Source organism: Papio anubis, chromosome 7, assembly GCF_008728515.1.
Source record: "Papio anubis isolate 15944 chromosome 7, Panubis1.0, whole genome shotgun sequence".
NCBI classification, from domain to species: Eukaryota; Metazoa; Chordata; class Mammalia; order Primates; family Cercopithecidae; genus Papio; species Papio anubis.
In genome coordinates this window covers 145,576,459-145,597,189 of record NC_044982.1, presented here as the reverse complement: position 1 = coordinate 145,597,189, position 20,731 = coordinate 145,576,459, and the positions used below count along the sequence as shown (strand labels likewise).

General features: G+C 44.3%; 1 protein-coding gene and 1 pseudogene across 1 annotated transcript in view; one reads left to right on the top strand and one right to left on the bottom strand.

The window, feature by feature from the left end:
- RTF1 (RTF1 homolog, Paf1/RNA polymerase II complex component) overlaps nucleotides 1–20,731 on the top strand; it is a 68,249-nt gene that overhangs the window by 19,296 nt on the left and 28,222 nt on the right. Inside the window, exon 3 of the mRNA XM_003900805.4 lies at nucleotides 16,336–16,483. Within this exon, the coding sequence (XP_003900854.2) occupies nucleotides 16,336–16,483 (148 nt within the window). The remainder of the gene's footprint in view (nucleotides 1–16,335; nucleotides 16,484–20,731) is intronic.
- Nucleotides 10,052–10,151, bottom strand: LOC116276027 (annotated as a pseudogene).

Below are 20,731 nucleotides of genomic sequence, written 5' to 3'. Positions count from 1 at the left end.
GAGTGCAGTGGCGCAGTCTCTGCTCACTGCACTGGGTTCACACCATTTTCCTGCCTCAGCCTCCCGAGTAGCTGGGACTATAGGTGCCTGCCACCATGCCTGGCTAATTTTTAAAATTATTTTTAGTAGAGATGGGGTTTCACCTTGTTAGTCAGGATGGTCTTGATCTCCTGACCTCGTGATCCACCCGCCTTGGCCTCCCAAAGTGGTGGGATTACAGGCGTGAGCCACCGCGCCCGGCCTCTCTTTTTAATTTTTGAGTCATCTTTTTAATCTCACTTTCATGTTAGAAAATAAATTCTATCAAGGATGCCATTGTTTAATGGGAAATACTTTAGTGAGAAAAGAATCTTTCTTTGGGAAGGTCGATTCAACATCCCTCAGAGTGACGGTGTTAACTTCAAAGGAGGAAAATCCAACTGTTCATTGTCTAGACCACTGTCACTTTCCCCAATTACCTACCAACAATGGCAGGCCCTAAACGGTCCAGAACCTTAATGGAAGACAGGGATGAGGGGACAGATATTTGAAACACTTCTACATGTTTCTCATTTGATTTATTTATTTTATTTTTTTGAGAAGGAGTCTCACTCTGTTGCCCAGGCCAGAGTGCAGTGGCATGATTTTGGCTCACTGCAACCTCTGCCTCTCGGGTTCAAGTGATTCTCTTGCTTCATCCTCCCGAGTAGCTGGAATTACAAGCATGCATCACAATGCCCGACTGATTTTTTTAGTTTTAGTGGAGACAGGATTTCGCCATGTTCGCCGTTCTGATCTCAAACTTCCGAGCACAGTTGATCCACCCGCCTTGGCCTCCCAAACTGCTGAGATTACAGGCGTGAGCCATTACATCAAGTCTTCCATTTGATTTAAAGTATTTTCTTCCTCTTAGTAATTCCTTGGAGAGAAGCCGGATATCACCTTTCAATGTAATTTCTTACCCTGTAGCCTAGGAAAATATTTGTTAACAGTAAAATAAAAAATGTTTATTTAATATAATGAAATTTAATTAGCAGCTGAATAGTGTTTACCTGTGCCCTGAATGTGCATATTGGAGTGATTCCCTTCTGATCAACTGTAGTGATAATCTCTTTTTTTTTTTTTTTTTTTAAGACTGAGTCTTACTCTGTCACCCAGGCTAGAGTGCAGTGGTGCAATCTCAGCTCACTGCAACCTCTGCCTCCTGAGTTCAAGTGATTCTCCTGCCTCAGCCTCTCGAGTAGCTGGAACTACAGGCATGCCCCACCACACCTGGCTAGTTTTTGTATTTTTAATAGAGACAAGGTTTTGCCATGTTGGCCAGGCTGATCTCGAACTCTTGACCCCAGATGATCTACCCTCCTTAGCCTCCCAAAGTGTTGGGATTACGAATGTGAGCTACCACACCCAGCCATGATATTCTCTTAATCTTAAATAATTTAATAGATCTAAAATTGCTTTCTGCAGCAAGAAGTCATGAAAGTTTACTCTTTTTTGTTTGTTTGTTTTGAGGCCCAGTCTCGCTGTGTCTGCCAGGCTGGAGTGCAGTGGCATGATCTTGCAAGGCTCACAGCAACCTCTGCCTCCCGGGTTCAAACAATTCTCCTTCGTCAGCCTCCTCAGTAACTGGAACTACAGCCGTGTGCCACCACACCCGGCTGATTTTTTATTTTTAGTAGAGATGGGGTTTCACTGTGTTGGCCAGGGTGGTCTCGAACTCCTGACCTCAGGTGACCCGCCCCATTGACCTCCCAAAGTGCTGGGATTACAGGCATGAGCCACCGAACCCAGCCTCTTTTTTTTTTGTGACGGAGTCTTGCTTTGTTGCCAGGCTGGAGTGCAGTGGTGTGATCTTGGCTCACTGCAACCTCTGCCTCCTGGGTTCAAGCAATTCCCCTGCCTCAGCCTCCCGAGTATCTGGGACTGCAGGCGGATGTCACCACACCCAGCTAATTTTTTGTAGTTTTAGTAGAGTTGGGGTTTCACCATGTTAGCCAGGATAGTCTCATTCTCCTGACCTTGTGATCTGCCTGCCTTGGCTTCCCAAAGTACTGGGATTACAGGTGTGAGCCACCATGCCTGGCCAAAAGTTTATTCTTTTGTTTGTTTTTAATGGAGGAACTACAATTTCTCTCAAATTAATAAAAAATCAGTGGGAGTCTATGAAATAATTTGCTTTTTCATTTTGTTTTCTATTTTCTTTCTTTAAATGCCTAGATAACACAGAAAAACCTTGAAATAATTTTCTCTCCACTATTCTTTTTGAGACGGAGTCTCGCTCTGTCGCCCAGGCTGGAGTGCAGTGGCTGGATCTCAGCTCGCCTGGCTCTGACTCCGGGTTCATGCCATTCTCCTCCCACCCCAGCCTCCCGGTGGCTACTGGGACTGCAAGGCAGCCTGCCTGCGCCCGGCTAATGTTGCGTATTTTTTAGTAGAGATGGGGTTTCACCGTGTTAGCCAGGATGGTCTTGATCTCTGACCTCGTGATCCGCCCATCTCGGCCTCTAAAGTGCTGGGATTACGGGGTTGAATACGGCCCAGCTTTTTTTTTTTTTTTTTGGGGATGTAGTCTGGCTCTGTCGTGAGGCTCTCCACTATTCTTATAGCTACTTTTATTTTTCATGTTTCAGAAGTCAGCTGCTGTGGTCCACCCTTGCCACTCAGTATTCTATTAAGTTCGAATCTGTGTTATGCCTGGAATACCTTGTAATGTGTTTGTGATCTCTGTTATTCCTTAAGATACAAGCAGTAAATCCGCTTGGAACACATTCATTCTTCATATTTCTGTTGTTAAAGTTAAGTCAGAGTCCTAACTTTCGCGGTTACTATTGAGATTCCCTTCCTCCTTTTTTAGCCAAAGCATTAGAGGAGCCCACAACTTGTGTTGGAGGAGATCCACATCCATAAAATCCTTTATGGTTTAGGGTTCCCTTTATTACTCGCAGCTGCTTAATGATGTAAAAAACTGCTCATCTTAGAACACTACCCAGCGATTGGTACACATATTGGAGAAAAAGCTAACAATAGGCTGCACCCTGCCCAGTAGGAAATGAGCCTTTGAATGACTTTTTTCCTACAGGATTCTTAGCTCCTGCTGCTTCCTCCAGGTTCTAGTTCTCCAGGCCCTCAGGCTTATTTTACCCTACTCCAGTCCCTCTCTCATGAGAGCAGCGTCTATATCATGGTCATTCTGAAAGATGCCTGTTTTTCAGTTTGCATCATGTCTCTTTGGCTCAAGACACTAACTTAGAACAGAGCACCTTCAGAGTTAGAGCAAATAGTTCATTATTTTGGACAATTCAGAAAATAACTATTAAAATCTTTATTAAAAAATTCTTCCAGCCACTGTATAACTCAATGTTATTACTGTGAGCTCAAACTTATTGCTGCTGTGGACATTTTAGATTGGGTAAGGGACTTCTGAGAGATTCTTAGGATATAAAGTTTGAGACAGTGGCTCTTTTTTTCCTTTTCATAATGTTTTTTTTTGTTGTTGTTGTTGTTGTTTTTTGAGACGGAGTCTCTCTTTGTCGCCCAGGCTGGAGTGCAGTGGCGCAATCTTGGCTCACTGCAAGCTCCGCCTCCCGGGTTCATGCCATTCTCCTGCCTCAGCCTTCGAGCAGCTGGGACTACAGGCGCACGCCACCACGCCCGACTAATTTTTTGTATTTTTAGTTGAGAGGGGGTTTCACTGTGCTAGCCATGTTGGTCTCTATCTCCTGACCTCATGATCTGCCCGCCTTGGCCTCCCAGAGTGCTGGGATTACAGGTGTGAGCCACTGTCATAATGATTATTAATACAGCTTTCATGAGTAAAAAAACACATACTGAAGTAGTTTGCTATGTCTTCTCGTTTCTTCAGCTTTTGTGTCTTTATCGCCTACCTTTTAGAAATTTGGTTGTTAAAGTGGCAATTCTCAGGCCAGGCATTGTGTCTCATGCCTGTAATCCCAGCACTTTGGGAGGCCGAGGCAGGTGGATCACTTGAGGTCAGGAGTTCGAGACCAGACGGGCCAACATGGCGAAACCCTGTCTCTACTAAAAATACAAAAATTAGCCGGGTGTGGTAGCGGGCACCTGTAGTCCTAGCTGCTCGGGAGGCTAAGGTATGAGAATCGCTTGAGCCCAGAATGAGCTCAGAAGGCAGAGGTTGCAGTGAGCTGAGAACATTGCACTACACTCCAGCCTGGGCACCAGAGTGAGACTGCATCTCAATAAAAATAAATAATTAAATAAAGTGGCAGTTTTCCATCAGAGGACGCCCTCCTTGTGCCAGAAGCTGCCTTGGAGTTTTTTCAAACTTATATATATCTCTCTTACTGTTTATTTTCATTAGTGAGCCATGAATATAGGTAGAAAGAAATACGTTTGTCCCCTAAGATTTGCTAGGACAGAAAATTGGTCAAGAACAACTGAGCTAAAAAGTTAATTGGTAATTTGTTTATAAAATCAGAGACATGCACAGATTTTAGAGCAAAAAGATATTTAGCTAATTGATGAGCAGGGAGGGGAAATGGAGAGAAGCTCTGAAAGTTTTCTATCCAGAAAAAAATGGATACACTGGACATTAAGTATAATGTCATATTAGTGAGGAAATAAGTAGATGTTTCACGTGTAATGTATCTTGGCTGGGGGGAAAACTGAAATTTAATGACAGAGTATATATTTGTCCTATTATTTTTGGTGATTGAATTATTCTTGGTATCTGGAGGCACATGTAAAACTAAGAAGCAAGGCTGTTTGTAAGATTTACATTGGCCAAGGTCATAATGCTGTGGTGTGGCACTTTGATGCTATCACTTCCTCTCCTTGAAAGCATTTGATAGGAGAAGAAACATCAAGGATTCAAACAAGAGTGATTGGAAGCGAAAATAACAAGATGAGGAAGAGGAGAGCTAGCAGCCATTCGATCATGAGTTGGGGTTAAAAAAAAAAAATGGCCAGCAGGGTGTGGTGGCTCACACCTGTAATCCAGCGATTTGGGAGGCCACGGAGGGAGGATTGCTTGAGCTGGGAAGTTCAAGACCAGCCTGGGCAACATGGCAAAACCCCATCTCTACTAAAAATACAAAAATTATTGTAGCTAGAGGTGCAATAACAGAAAAATTAGGCTGGGTGCAGTAGCTCACGCCTGTAATCCCAGCACTTTGGGAGGCTGAGATGGGTGGATCACGAGGGCAGGAGCTCGAGACCATCCTGGCTAACACGGTGAAACCCTGTCTCTACTAAAACCACGAAAAAATTAGCCGGGTGTGGTGGCAGGTGCCTGTAGTCCCAGCTACTCCGGAGACTGAGGCAGGAGAATGGCGTGAACCCGGGAGGCGGAGCTTGCATTGAGCCGAGATTGCACCACTGCACTCCAGCCTGGGCGACAGAGCAAGACTGCATCTCAAATAAATAAATAAATAAATAAATAAATAAAGACTTTTTAAAAATACAAGAATTAGGTGCGGTGGTGTGCACCTGTAGCCCCAGCTACTCAGGAGGCTGAGGTGGGAGGATCACCTAAGCCCAGGAGGTCAAGGGTGCAGTGAGCGGTAATCATGCCACTGCACTCCAACCTGGGCGACAGAGTGAGACTCTATCTCAAAAGAAAAAATAAAAATACCTGATAGGTTTTGTTTTTTTTTTAGCCAGAGTCTCGCTCTGTCGCCCAGGCTGGAGTGCAGTGGCGCAATCTCAGCTCACTGCAACCTCCGCCTCCCAGATTCAAGTGATTCTCCTGCCTCAGCCTCTCGATTAGCTGGGATTACAGGCATCTGCCGCCACGCCCGGCTAGTTTTTTGTATTTTTAGAAGAGATGGGGTTTCACCGTGTTGCCCAGGCTGGTGTTGAACTCCTGAGCTCAGGCGATCTGCCTGCCTCGGGCTCTCAAAATGCTAGGATTACAGGCATGAGCCACCTCGGCCAGCCCATTGGATATATGTAGTAGTTTTTCTGTTGATTTAAAACCCTGACTATGAATAACAGTTCCTGTACTGTAAAAAAAGTTTTCCAAAATATCAAGCTGTGTGGTACTGCTTTATACAGCTTCCTTTCTCCTCTGTTGTTATTGGTAAGAAGTGACCATTGTGCTCATTTCTTGGTAATGTCTTCTTCAACACTTCCAACTTACTGCATGGGGTCAGGAAGCCAGGGAATGCCATAGAGTTTAGGCTGGAATACTGCGCTTTAGTGCTTGAACTTAGTGACAGCTATTTAGATTGCTCGTGAGCTTTATTTTTTATTTATTTTATTTTATTTTATTTTATTTTTTTTGAGACGGAGTCTCGCTCTGTTACCCAGGCTGGAGTGCAGTGGCGCGATCTTGGCTCACTGCAAGCTCTGCCTCCGAGGTCCGTGCCATTCTCCTGCCTCAGCCTCCCAAGTAGCTGGGACTACAGGTGCCTGCCACCACGCCTGGCTAATTTTTTTGTTTGTTTTTTTAGTAGAGACGGGGTTCCACTGTGTTAGCCAGGATGGTCTCGACCCCCTGACCTTGTGATCCACCCACCTTGGCCTCCCAAAGTGCTGGAATTACAGACGTGAGCCACCGCGCCTGGCCTCATAAGCTTTATTTTTTACACATTGGTTCTTAACTATGTAGACAAGCAGACAGTAACTCCTCATCTTTCTAGACACCATTAAGATCTCATTGGAAGAATTTGGGATAAGGTGATTTTCATGGACTAGTTTAATTGCTCACATGTATTTACAAGAAATTCTGACACTCCCAACCTAACAATGTAATGTAGTATTAATTATATTGTGCATTTTTTGGTATCATTTCTGTTTTGCTTGTGCTTTTGTCTTCATAACTAGACTACAAGTTTTTGTGATTGAGTGCAAGGATTCTTTATGCTTTCTAGTTGAATGTATGTGATTGCTTGATGATGAAATACAATAGTGTCTTTTGTACTTTGTCTGATTAATTACACAGTAGAAAGGAAAAGAAAGCTAAGTTATTCTTCATGTCTTCAGGCTGACATTAAATTGGATTTACTGCCTCCTGTCACTTGGGATTTTAAAAATTTGCATTTACTCTTCAACTCCTCTGACCCCATTTTTTTTTTTTTTTTTTTTTTTCTTTTAGGAAACAGAGTCTTGCTCTGTCAAGAAGACTGGAGTGTGGTGGCTCAATGTCCGCTCACTGCAACATCTGCCTCTTGGGTTCAGGCAATTCCTGTGCTTCTGTCTTCTGAGTAGCTGGGATTACCCGTGCATGCTACCATGCCCAGCTAATTTTTTGTATTTTTAGTAGAGACAGGATTTCACTGTGTTGGCCAGGCTGGTCTTGAACTCCTGGCCTCAAGTGATCCGCCCGCCTCGGCCTCCCAAAGTGCTGGTCCCAGCACAGGTGTGAGCCACCCCACCCAGCTTCCTCTGACTCTTTTTTTATTTTCAGAAAAAAACACCTAAATTAGGAACTGTGCCCTCTCAAACACATCTCTTCTGTGGCCATTGTCAGCATCTAGAGTAATGACTATAGAACCTTTCTTACAATTACTTTGACTCAGAATAACATTCAGTTCATATGGAAACCTACAATGTTACAGGATCTTAGAGATCATCTGAACTTTTTTTCCCCACAGATGAGAGAACAGACTCACAGAAATTCTCATTTTCGGCCGGGCGCGGTGGCTCACGCCTGTAATCCCAACACTTTGAGAGGCTGAGGCGGGCTGATCACGAGGTCAGGAGATAGAGACCATCCTGGCTAACACAGTGAAACCCTGTCTCTACTAAAAATACAAAAAATTAGCCAGGCATGGTGGCGGGCGCCTGTAGTCCCAGCTACTCAGGAGGCTGAGGCAGGAGAATCGCTTGAAATCAGGAGTTAGAGGTTGTAGTGAGCCGAGATTGTGCTACTGCACTCCAGCCTGGACAACAGAGCGAGACTCTGTCTCAAAAAATATATATATATATTTTCTTTTCATAAAATAGTACCTCACATGTGTGTAGAACTTCCTGGTTTCTAGTGTGCTCTAAAACTCTTCTTCTTCTCTCCTTTTAGTCTCACACTACCCTGGTAGGTGGTCAAGGCAGTGTTATTATTCCTGCTTTATAGATGAGGAAACCCTCTCTGGTTAGAGGCTTGGCTCTATCCCAGTTCTTTAGACCCTCATCCCAGTGTAGTTTGTCACTAGCCCAGCTGTTACTCTTTTTTTTTTTCTGGAGACAGTCTCCCTCTGTCTCCCAGGCTGGGGTGCAGTGGTGCAATCTTGGCTCACTGCAACCTCCACCTCCCAGGTTCAAGCAATTCTCCTGCCTCAGCCTCCTGAGTAACTTGGATTATAGGTACCCGCCACCAGGCCCAGCTAATTTTTGTATTTTTAGTAGAGTCAGGATTTCACCATGTTGGCCAGGCTGGTCTTGAACTCCTGACTTCAAGTAATCCACCTGCCTCAGTCTCCCAAAGCGTTGGGATTACAGGCATGAGTCACCACACCCAGTCCCAGCTGTTATTCTTGAACCCTACTTACTGAGAGGTATTTTATTTCACTTGTAAATGCAGTTCAGAGTCACTGGGTTGGAATGGTTTCTGTGCTGGGTCCTGAGACCTAGGAATGTGGGTATTCCTTACCTATTAGAGATAATTTGCTCTCTGAAATCTTGAAGTGTCTTTACTTTCCTGCCTTCATCATGCTCAAAGTACTCAGCATCTCAGTGCCACCCAGTTCCAGTGCAGCCAGTCCCTGCCTTGTGTTTCTTCCCATCTTTCAACTGAGTGCCCAGAAGGACAGTTGCTTCACAGAATGAGGACCTGCTTATAACATTCTATACACACTCAGCGTGACATGTGGGAATATAGTACTCACCTTCCTTGTTTCACTAGGTAATTGTTGCCCATTAGAATATCTGTTACATCAGTGAGAGTCAAACTGCCAATCTCTATTATTGGGAAGAAAACATATTCCATCCAGTCTCTTTTTAAGTTTTCTTCATTGCATATTTACAAAATACTTTTCTGGTGTTCTGTGGGGTTGCATACATGTACACCTAGGAAAGCAGGATGTGAGTGTGTACAAGAGTCCTGACAATGGATCCTTTCCTTTACCCAGATGGTTTTTGAGCAGTGGTCATTGGGAGATCCTCTGGCCTCTGTACTTGGTTCAGATGCAGACCAGTGGGTGTTCATTTTCTCATTCTTCGCTTATGTTTGGTGCATTTGAGGGCACTTTGAAGGTTATAACAGAGCTTACCTTTCAGTAGACCCGTAGTTCTCAAAACGGATTAAGAAGTGCCAGGTCATTTCCTCTACTTCCTCCTGGATGGGGAAAGTATAAGAACATCCGTTTAATTCTCTGCTTTATTCTTTAGATCCCATTTACTACTACACCCTGGTGAAGTCATTCATTTTCCCTCTGTGTCAGAATCAGGTGAATAAGACTTTTGCAGGGATGAGTGAGCCATCTCTGGACTAACAGCTGGATTAAGATATTTCCATATCAATTCTGCTTAGACTCTGTTCTTGGGAGAAGAGGTATAGAGCAAATATTTTAAGTATGTGCTTAGGCAAAAAAGCGTTCAGGAATCTATGGTTTATAGGAGTAAATGTGATCTGTTCTCCAAGAAAAAAATCTTTGGGAGATTATTGGGACCTATTTGAGTCTCTTTCCCTGGATTAAATGAATAATGATGAGACCGGTTTCCAGATTTTAAGTGATCATTTATCTTTGAGTGGTGGCAATACAGGTGATTTTTTAAAAAATCAAATTAAAAAAAAATAGGAAATATTGACTGGGTACGGTAGCTCGTGCCTGTAGTCTCAGCCCTTTGGGAGGCCAAGGCAGGCAGACCCCCTGAGGTCAGGAGTTTGAGACCAGCCTGATCAATATGGTGAGAGAACCGACTCACAGCAATTCTCATTTTCACCCGGGTGTGGTGGCTCTACTAACCCTGTCTCTACTGAAAATACAAAAATTAGCTGGGTGTGGGGGCAGTCGCCTACAGTCCCAGCTACTCGGGAGGCTGAGGCAGGAGAATCACTTGAACCCAGGAGGGGCGGAGGTTGCAGTGAGCCTAGATCACGCCACTGCACTCCAGCTTGGGTGACAGAGTGATTCTCCCTCTTGAAAAACAAAACAAAACAAAAAATAGGGAATGTTTCACAAATTTGCATGTCATCTTTGCACAGGGGTCAGGCTAATCTCTGTATTCTAATTTTAGATATGTGCTGCTGAAGCAAGCACAGGTAATTTTTTTAAATTAATTTTTTATATTTAATTAAATTAACTAATTTATTTATTTGAGACAGGCTGTCACTCTGTCACCCAGACTGGAGTGCAGTGTCGTGATCTTGGCTCACTGCACCCTGGACCTCCTGGGTTCAAGCCATTCTCCTACCTTAACCTCCTGAGTAGCTGGGGCTATAAGTGTTCACCACCATGTCCGGCTAATTTTTGTATTTTTTGTAGAGACTGAGTTTCGCCATGTTGCCCAGGCTAGTCTTGAACCCTGAGCTCAAGCAATCAATCATGCCTCGGCCTCCCAAAGTGCTAGGATTTCAGGTGTGAGCCACTGTGTCCAGCTTATTTTATTTTTATTTTATTTTTTTGTCCCTGTTACAGCAGCAAGTGATTTTTTTTTTTTTTTTTTTTTTTTTTTTTTTGGGGGGCCAGTCGCCTATCACCAGGCTGGAGTGCGGTGGGGCGCGATCACCGGCTCACTGCAAGCTCCTTCTCGGGTTCATGCCATTCTCCTGCCTCAGGCTCCCGAGTAGCTGGGACTACAGGTGCCACTTACCACGGCTAATGTTTTTGCATGTTTAGTAGAGACGGGGTTTCACCGTGTTAGCCAGGATGGTCTCGGTCTCCTGACCTCGTGATCTGCCTGCCTTGGCCTCCCAGAGTGCTGGGATTACAGGCGTGAGCCACCGCGCCCGGCCAGCAGCAGGTCATTTTTTTTGTTTTTTGAGACGGAGTCTCGCTCTGTCGCCCAGGCTAGAGTGCAGTGGCGCAATCTTGGCGCACTGCAAGCTGTGCCTCCCAGGTTCACGCCATTCTCTTGCCTCAGCCTCCTGAGTAGCTGGGACTACAGGCGCCTGCCACCATGCCTGGCTAATTTTTTGTACTTTTAGTAGAGACAGAGTTTCACCGTGTTAGCCAGGATGGTCTCGATCTCCTGACCTCGTGATCCTCCCGTCTCGACCCCCCAAAGTGTTGGGATTACAGGCGTGAGCCACCGCGCCTGGCCAGCAGGTGATTTTCTAAATTAAAAAATATATCCTTAAATAGAGTTGAGGTCTTGCTATGTTTCACAGGCTGGTCTCCAACTCCTGTGTTCAAGTGATCCTCCCACATTGGCCTCCCAGAGTGCTGGGATTGTAGGTGTAAGCCACCACACTCGGCCTGGTGATTTTTTTTTTTTTTCCAACTTTACAAATTCTTTTCTGGTTGTGCACAGTGGTGTGTTTCTGTAGTAATAGCTACTCAGGAGGTTGAGGTGGGAATATCACTTGAGCCCAGGAGTTTGAGTACAGCCTGGGCAACATAGTGAGACCTCATCACAAAAGCGAAAAGAAAATAAAAAGCAAACAACTTTTCTATATTTTTAAGGCCTAATATAATGAACATTTGTTATTATTAAAATTAGATTTTAAAGGTTTATTAAAAATAAAATACAGGCTGGGTGCAATGGCTCATGCCTGTAATCCCAGAACTTTGGGAGACTGAGGTGGTAGAATTGCTTGAGCTTAGGAGTTTGAGACTAGCGTTGGTAAGATAGTGAGCTCTCCTCTCTACAAAAAGTTAACAAATTATCCAGGTATGGTGGCATGCACCTGTAATCTCAGCTGCCTAGAAGGCTGAGATGAGAGAATCTCTTGAGCCCAGTAGTTCAAGGCTGCAGTGAGGTATGATCATGCCACTGCATTCCAGCCTGGTCAACAGAGCAAGACCCAGTCTCAAAAATAAAAAATAAAATGAAATAAAATACAAAGTAAATATACAAGTAGTGGCACTACAACTTCTCAGTACTGTAACATATATATAAGAAATTTTAGGCCAGGCGTGGTGGCCCGTACCTGTAATCCCAGCACCTTGGGAGGCCAAGGCAGGTGGATTGGGAGTCCATGGTCCAGCCTGAGGTCAGGGGTTTGAAACAAGCCTGACCAACATGGAGAAAACCCGTCTTTACTAAAATACAAAAATTAGCCGAAGTGGTGGCCTTGCCTGCAAGCTCCCAGCTACTCAGGAGGCTGAGGCAGGAGAATCACTTTAACCCAGTAGCTGAGGAGGTTGCAGTGAGCGGTCCGGGCCTTTGCACTCCCAGCCTGGGCAACAAGAGCAAAACTCTGTCTCCAAAAAAAATTTCCGGTTCAGTAAAACTCACCCACATTATTGTAATGCCCCCAAACAGCAGCGTATTTCCTTTGGTGTTCACAGACCTGGCTGGAGTCAGCCTCGCGGGAGGTAAAGGCAGCTTTGTTGTTGGAAGAAAAACACGATGTTCCCTTCTCACTTTCAGGTTTAGTTAAGAAGGCCCCTTTTGACTCAAAGCATTTTTTTTTTTTTTTTTTGAGGCAGTCTCCATCTGTCGCCCAGGCTGGAGTGCAGTAACTTTCGAATCTCAATTCACTCTAGCTCACTTCTCCAGAACTACGCCATTCTCCTGCCTCAGCTTCAACAACTGGGACTGAAAGCCCACCACCACATACCCGGCTAGTTTTTGTATTTTTAGTAGAGATGGGGTTTCCTCATGTTCAAACGAGATCAGTCTCGATCTCCCTGACCTAAAGTCATATCGGCCTCCCAAAGTGCTGGCATTACAGGCTTGAGCCACCACGCCCGGCCTCAAAGCATTTTTATTTTCTTCTAGTTTACTCTTATCTTCTCACTGCCCCACAAGGGACAAACATTATAGACTATGAATGAATGACAGTTGCTAAGCTTAGGTTGAGGCAGTTGAAGCAGATAGAGGGAGAGGGTTAAGAAAGCCGTTGGCTTCCTAGCACCTGCTGAGTTGGATTCACCTGTATGACTTCAGGTCATTTTGCTCTCATAAACACTTTTGTCCCCCCGAGGAATGCAGAATTTGACTCTCTTCCATGTGACAAACCCAAATCTGTAGGCAAAAATAGACCTAGTCCCTCTGACACACATGTGACCCTGACAGCCCAACCTTTATGCTCTCAACCTCTTCGTATTCCCAGGCCCAGGTGAAGTAAGAAAGGCTAGAACCAGTGTTGGAAAAGGTCGGCTCATGCCTGCACAAAACCAACCAATAAATGTTGAGAATATCTATTATGCGTATAGTTGTGTAATTTTTTTATAACAAGAGCCAGTGTAAAAGATGTTTTATATATTATTTACTCCAGTAATATCTTCATTGTCAGCATAGAAAGTTGGTATATTAGGCCGGGCGTGGTGACTCAAGCCTGTAGTCCCTGCACTTTGGGAGGCAGAGGTGGGTGGATCGTTTGAGGTCGGGAGTTTGAGACCAGCCTGGCCAACATGAAGAGCCTCTCCACTAAAAATACAAAAATTAGCCAGGCATTGTGGCAGGCACCTGTAATCCCAGCTACTTGGGAGGCTGAGGCAGGAGAATCGCTTGAACCCAGGAGGCAGAGGTTGCAGTGAGCCAGGATCATACCACTGCACTCCACCCTGGGTGACAGGCGAGACTCCATTTAAAAAAAAAAAAATCTCGATATATTTTAGCTCAGTTAACTAAGAAAGTGAACACTTTGGCCTTCTGTAGGTTGTTTCAAACTGGCTTTAAAATTGTCTTCCTGGCCAGGCACAATGGCTCCTGCCTGTAATCCCAGCACTCTAGGAGGCCGAAGCAGGTGAACCACGTGGTCAGGAGATCGAAACCATCCTGGCTAACACGGTGAAACCCTGTCTCTACTAAAAATACAAAAAAAAAAAATTAGCTGGGTGCGGTGGCAGGTGCCTGTAGTCCCAGCTACTCAGAGAAACTGAGGCAGGAGAATGGCATGAAGCCAGGAGGCAGAGCTTGCAGTGAGCAGAGATCCACACCACTGCACTCCAGCCTGAAGCGACAAGCCCGAGACTCTGTCTCAAAAAGAAAAATTATCTTCCTTGAAATGATGAAAATGTGAAATGGTTGAAAACTTAGACTTAAAAGGGAAGCATTAGGGCTATGCAAGGTGGCTTGTGCCTATAATCCCAGCACTTTGGGAGGCCAAGGCTGGAGGATTGTATGAGTCTAGGAGTCTGAGATAGCCCTAGAGTATTACAGCAGGGCCTGCCTACAAAAAATTTAAAAATTAGCTTGGCATGATGGTGCACACCTATAGTCCCAGCTACTCAGGAGGCTGAGGTAGGAGGATCACTTGAACCTGGGAGGTGGAGGCTGCAGTGAGCTTTGAACCTGCTGCCCTGCACTCCAGCCTGGGTGACAAAGCGACACTGGCTCAGAAACAACAAAAAAGATTTAAAATAGCACCCTTTTACAATGTTTTGTGACAGTAAACTAGCAGACTGTTCTTAAGAATAGCTCATATGGAAAATTTCTAAGTTGGAAACATCTTCAGAACTATACCTCTACCCAACCCCACCCCCTCAAAAAAAGACCAAAATAATTTACTTCTATTACCTATTGTGAAAATAGGAGGTTAATTTTTCATCCTGTTATAGAAGGAACAAAGACTTCGTGCCTTTGTTGGATATTAGATGTAGAAATATTATGTTAATGTCAGACTTAATATTCAGTCTGGTTGGATATTAGATGTAGAAATATTATGTTAATGCCAGACTTAATATTCAGTCTGTGATAATCAAAAGATGATTATTCTTTATGGTAATTAGAATAAAGTTTCTGAGTAAAGTATTTTTCACCTAAAATCATTTTAAGTTGGCAAGTTAGATATTAAAGGAGATATGGTTTAATGTAACTAAATAGTCTGCAAATTTGTAAAGTGGTTCTATGGCCTTTCAACTTAAAGTGCTTGATGAAGATAGCTTTTTGGTCTTGAGGTAGTTAACTGTATTGCCTGCCTGTTTGACAGTGCACATTACAGGTTCCTTATGTTTAGGTATCTGGGATTTCCTGTTTATGATCCAGTTTAAATGTCATGTTATTGTGTAATATATGCCACTGTTTTTAAAAGTATATTCACATATATTTAATGATGTACATTACTTTCTGCCTCTTTGGAGTTAGTGCCAGTGCTGCCATTCATGCCACAGAATGGCCTTCATCCTTTCTCTGTGTGCTTTCTGCAGTTTTCTCCTGGGCACAGGCTACATTCCCTGCCTTCCTGAGACCCACCCTGAAACTAAACCATTCTCCGTACTGAAACCCAGACATATCAACCATTAACGATTACTGCCATCTCTGCCACATAAAACATCAGAAGCTGTTTTTTTGACTTGCCATAAAGTTGATATCTTTTCTATTTTCTATTGGCAATAAAACATCCATGAGCTGGGTGCACTGATGCGCACCTGTAGTTCCAGCTACTTAGGAGGTTCAGGTGAGAGGATCACTTGAGCTCAGGAGTTCAAGGCCAGCCTAGGCAACGTAGCAAGAACCTGTCTGAAAATAAAAGAAAAAATAATAATTAAATTATATGTTTATTGTGTAACTTTTTTCCTGTTTCTAAGAAATTCCAGACCAGAAGTTCTAAAGTTTTAAGCAAGTTTTCAAAAATCTAGGCTGGGGCCAGGCACAGTGGCTCACACCTGTAATCCTAACACTTTGGGAGGCCAAGGCAGGCGAATTGCTTGAGCTCTGGAGTTTAAGACCAGCCTGGGCAATGTGGTGAAACCCCATCTCTACAAAAAATACAAAGATTAGCCGGATGTGGTGGTACACGCCTATGGTCCCAACTACTTGGGAGGCTGAGGCAGGAGGATAGCTTGATCCTGGGAGGTCAAGGCTACCGTGAGCCTGAGATGGCGCCACTGCACTCTAGCCTGGGTGACAGAGTGAGACTTTGTCTCAAAAACAAAAATTTATGCTGGGTGCAGTGGCTTATATCTGTAATCCCAGCATTTTGGGAGGCCGAGACAGGAGGATTGTCTGAGCTCAGGAGTTCAAGACCAGCCTGGGCAACATAGTGAAACCCCGTCTTTACAAAAAATACAAAAATTAACTGGGCGTGGTAGGGCACATCTATAGTCCCAACTACTCCAGAGGCCAAAGTGGGAGGATGGCTTGAGCCTGGGAATCAGAGGTTGCAGTGAACCAAGATTGTGCCACTGCACTCCAGCCTGGGCAACAGAGTGAGACCCTGTTTCAAAAAAAAATTTTTTTTTCCCCCAAAAATCTGTATTTTTTTTCATATGAAGTGTATTTGTTTTGGATTCAAAGATGAATGCCAGAGACTCTTAACTCTTGAGTCTTCCAGCTTTTCCCAATAAAGTCCCTATTCCTATTTCAGTCTTCCTTTTTCTTTTCTCCTTATAGTGGACATTTGGGAGCAATAAAAATAAGAAGAAAGGAAAAGCCAGAAAAATAGAGAAGAAAGGAACCATGAAGAAACAGGCCAACAAAACTGCCTCCTCAGGCAGTTCAGACAAAGACAGTTCAGCTGAGAGCTCAGCCCCTGAGGAAGGTGAGCTGAGCAGCCTAGACCTGGAAGGTCAACTCCCACTCTTGTCAGCTTGAAGGTGCCAAGTCAGAAGTGGGGAGGAAGGGGGGTACCAGCATTCAGCGTGACCTCTTCTTTAGAGCAGTGGTTCTTAACTTTTTCCATGGTCATGGATGCTTTGAGAATCTGAATGAAGCAACAAAAATGCATGTAATTCCAAAGGTTGGTGAGACTCCTGAAACCTATCCCTGGAACCCGCAAGGATTCCTGCGTTAGTCTTGAATACCCTGAGTGCCTTTCCCTCCCCTTTTTTTCTTGCTTATGCATAGTCTGACTGAGGAGGGAAATCTCAGTAGAAAATGTTCCTTTTCTGGAAGCCAATTCCAGAATTTTTAAACACTAGTTTGAAAAGTGAACTTGGGCCAGGTGCAGTGGCTCATATTTGTAATCTCAACACTTTGGGAGGCCAAGGTGGGAGGACTGCTTGAGCCCAGGAGTTCAGGACCAGCCTGGGTAACATAGTGAGATCCCATCTCTCCAAAAAAAAATATTAAAAATTAGCTGGGTGTTATGGTATGACCTGAGGTCCCAACTACTCAGGAGGCTGAGGTGGGAGGATTGCTTGAGCCCAGGAATTTGAGGTTACTGTGAGCTATGGTCATACCACTGCACCCCAGCCTAAGTGACAGAGCAAGACCCTGTCTCAACAACAACAAAAAAAGTAGGAAAAAAAGAAAAGAAAAATGCAAGGACACTGGGAGAGAAAATAAAAGTGAACTTGTTCCAGGACTAGAATGATAACCTGTAAATTATAAAAATGTTAAAAACATTTTTAAAAATAATGTTTACATACAAGCTGACTTTATAAAATTGGCCTAACCTGGTTTTGAGCACATGCCTATGAATGTTAGCTCAAATTGAGTCAAGTACAGTTCCTGTTAAATTGCTGACTTAGCTCAATACTCATTGTACTCACATAGTTTTTCCATGTCAACATTTGTCCTATTAAGATCCACTGTTACTAGAAATTCACTAATCAATTTCTAATGATTCATTAAAAATTTTTTTTATTTTTTAAATTTATTTTCGAGACAGAGTTTCGCTCTTGTCACCCAGGCTGGAGTGCAATGGTGCGATCTTGGCTCACTGTGACCTCTGTCTCCCGGGGTTCAAGTGATTCTCCTGCCTCAAGTAGCTGGGATAACAGATGCCCGCCAGCACACTTAGCTAATTTTTTGTATTTTTAGTAGAGATGGGGTTTCACCATGTTGGCCGGGCTGGTCTTGAACTCGTGACCTCAGGTGATCTACCCACCTTGTCCTCCCAAAGTGCTGGGATTACAGGCGTGAGCCGCCACACCTAGCCATAAATTTTTTTTTTTTAAATGCCAGCTAATAAATGAAAAAGAAATTATAGGGTTAGAAAAATCACTACTTTTCAATCATAGTGATAAAGTTGATTTACTCAAGAATCTTCAATGATTGTTAAAACCACTGGGTGAGAGTTTGTTGGAAAACAAAATTTTATTTTATTTTTATTTTATTTTTTATTTTTGTTTTTATTTGTTTATTTATTTATTTATTTATTTTGAGACTGAGTCTCGCTCTGTTGCCCAGGCTGGAGTGCAGTGGCGCAATCTTGGCTCACTGCACGTTCCGCCTCCCGGGTTCACAACATTCTCCTGCCTCAGCCTCCCGAGTAGCTGGGACTACAAGTGCCCGCCACCATGCCCGGCTAATTTTTTTGTATTTTTAGTAGAGACAGGGTTTCACCGTGTTAGTCAGGATGGTCTCAATCTCCTGACCTCGTGATCCGCCTGCCTCAGCCTCCCCAAGTGCCAGGATTACAGGTGTGAGCCACTGTGCCCGGCCGGAAAACAAAATTTTATAGTCTTAAACCTTCTCCCTATACATACTATTATGTAAAGAGGAAAAGGTGCCTTTACAAAGGGAAAATCTGCGAGACGCCACCTTTACCGAGTAATCTAAATTAAAATAATGGGACAAACAGATGTTAGGGCTTCCTGATGTGATACATTGAAAAGGACACAATCACTTATGGAGTATTCTTGCCAAAAATTCATAACCTGAATTGTTTCTTAACAAATCAACCAAACCCAATGAAATGGACATTTGATAACTGTTGCTATTTCAACTTAAATTAACTGAAAATTATGTTTAAAATTTAGTTTTCAGTTGCACTAGCCACATTTGAGTTTGTGAATACCCATATGTGGTGGCTGCTGTTCAGATAGACAAAATTTTCATCACCACCTTACGAAATTCTACTAGACAGTTTTTTTGGGCTTATACTCTTCAAAAGTTCAGTGCACCAACAAGTGGATAAAGAAAATGTGTATGTATGCCGGCCGGGCGTGGTGGCTCACACCTGTAATCCTAGCACTTTGGGAGGCCGAGGCAGGTAGATCACAAGGTCAAGAGATCGAGACCATCCTGGCCATCATGGTGAAACCGCCTCTACTAAAAATGCAAAAATTAGCTGGAGTGTGGTAAGCATACCTGTAATCTTATATATTTTGCTGAGGTAGGAGAATCGCTGAACCAGGGGAGTTGAGGTTGCAGTGAGCCGAGATCACGCGACTGTGATTCTAAGTTCTGCCGACAGAGCGGGACTCTGTCTCAAAAAAACAAAATGTGTATGTATGCCATAGAATATTACTCAGCCATAAAACGAATGAAAATGATGGCCTTGCAGCAACTTATTGAGCTGAGGCCATTTTTCTTTTTTTTTTTTTTTTTTTTTTTTTTGAGACGGAGTCTCGGCCTGTCGCCCAGGCTGATTGTGGCCCCATCTCGCTCACTGCAAGCTCAGCCCCGGTTCACTTATTCCTCCTGCCTCAGCCTCCGGAGGTAGCTGGGACTTACAGGCTCACCACCACCGCTAGTTTTTGTATCTTTTAGTAGAGACGGGTTTCATCAGAGCACAGGGATGGTCTCATCGCCTGACCTCGCGGATCCGGCCTGGCCTCGGCCTCCCAAAGTGCTGGGATTACAAGCTTGAGCCACCACACCGGGCCTTTTTTTTTTTTTTTTTTTGAGACAGAGTCTGGCTCTGTCACCCGGCTGGACTGCAGGACTGGATCTCAGCTCACTACAGTTCCTGGCCCCTCGGCTTACAAGCACCATTCTCCTGCCCAATCCCTTCCCGAGTAGCTGGGACTACAGGCTCACCACCTCAGCCCCAGCTAGTTTTTTTTGTATTTTTAGTAGAGATCGGGTTTCACCGTGTTAGCTGTGATGGTCTCTGACCTCCCTGACCTAGTGATCTGCCCGTCTCGGCCTCCCAAAGTGCTTGGATTACATGGGCTTTGAGCCACCGCCACCTCGCCTGGCCATATTTTCTTTCTTTTTTTTTTTTTTTTGAGATCTGAGTCTGGTGTCGCCCCAGGCTGGAGGCACTCTGATCTCAGCTCATTGCAAGCTCCCCACCTCCCGGGTTTTACGCCATTCTCCTGCCTCTCAGCCTCCCAAGTAGTTGACTACAGGCTTCACCTTCACCTCACGCCCGCTAGTTTTTGTATTTTTAGTAGAGACAGGGTTTCACCGTGTTAGCCAGGATGGTCTCAACTCCTGATTCCTGATCCGCCTGTCTCGGCCTCCCAAAGTGCTGGGATTACAGGCTTGAGCCACCGCGCCCGGCCCTGGCCATTTTTCTAAGTAACTTAGGAACGGAAAACCAAATATTGTATGTTCTCATGTATAAGCGGTGTTTAAGCCATCAGGATGCAAAAGCATAGAATGGTATAATGGGGCCAGGTGTGGTGGCTCACGCCTGTAGTCCCAGCACTTTGGGAAGCCAAGGCAGGTGGATCACTTGAGGTCAGGAGTTTGAGACAGGCCTGGCCAACATGGTGAGACCCCATCTCTGCTAAAAATACAAAAATTAGCCAGGAATGGTGGTACGTTCCTGTGGTCCCAGCTACTCAGTAGGAGGCTGAGCCACGAGAATCGCTTGAAGAGGAGGTTGCAGTGAGCCGAGATCAGGCGATAGAGTGAGACTCTGTCTCCAAAAAAAAAAAAAAATGATATAATGGACGTTGGGGACTTAGGGAGGGAGTGAGGGATAAAAGACTAAATATTGGGCACAGTATGCACTGCTTGGGTGATAGGTACACCAAAATCTCAGAAATCACCACTAAAGAACTTATCCATGTAATCAGGCCAGGTGCGGTGGCTCACACCTGTAATCCCAGCACTTTGGGAGGCCAAGATAGGTGGATCACCTGAGGTCAGGAGTTCGAGACCAGCCGGA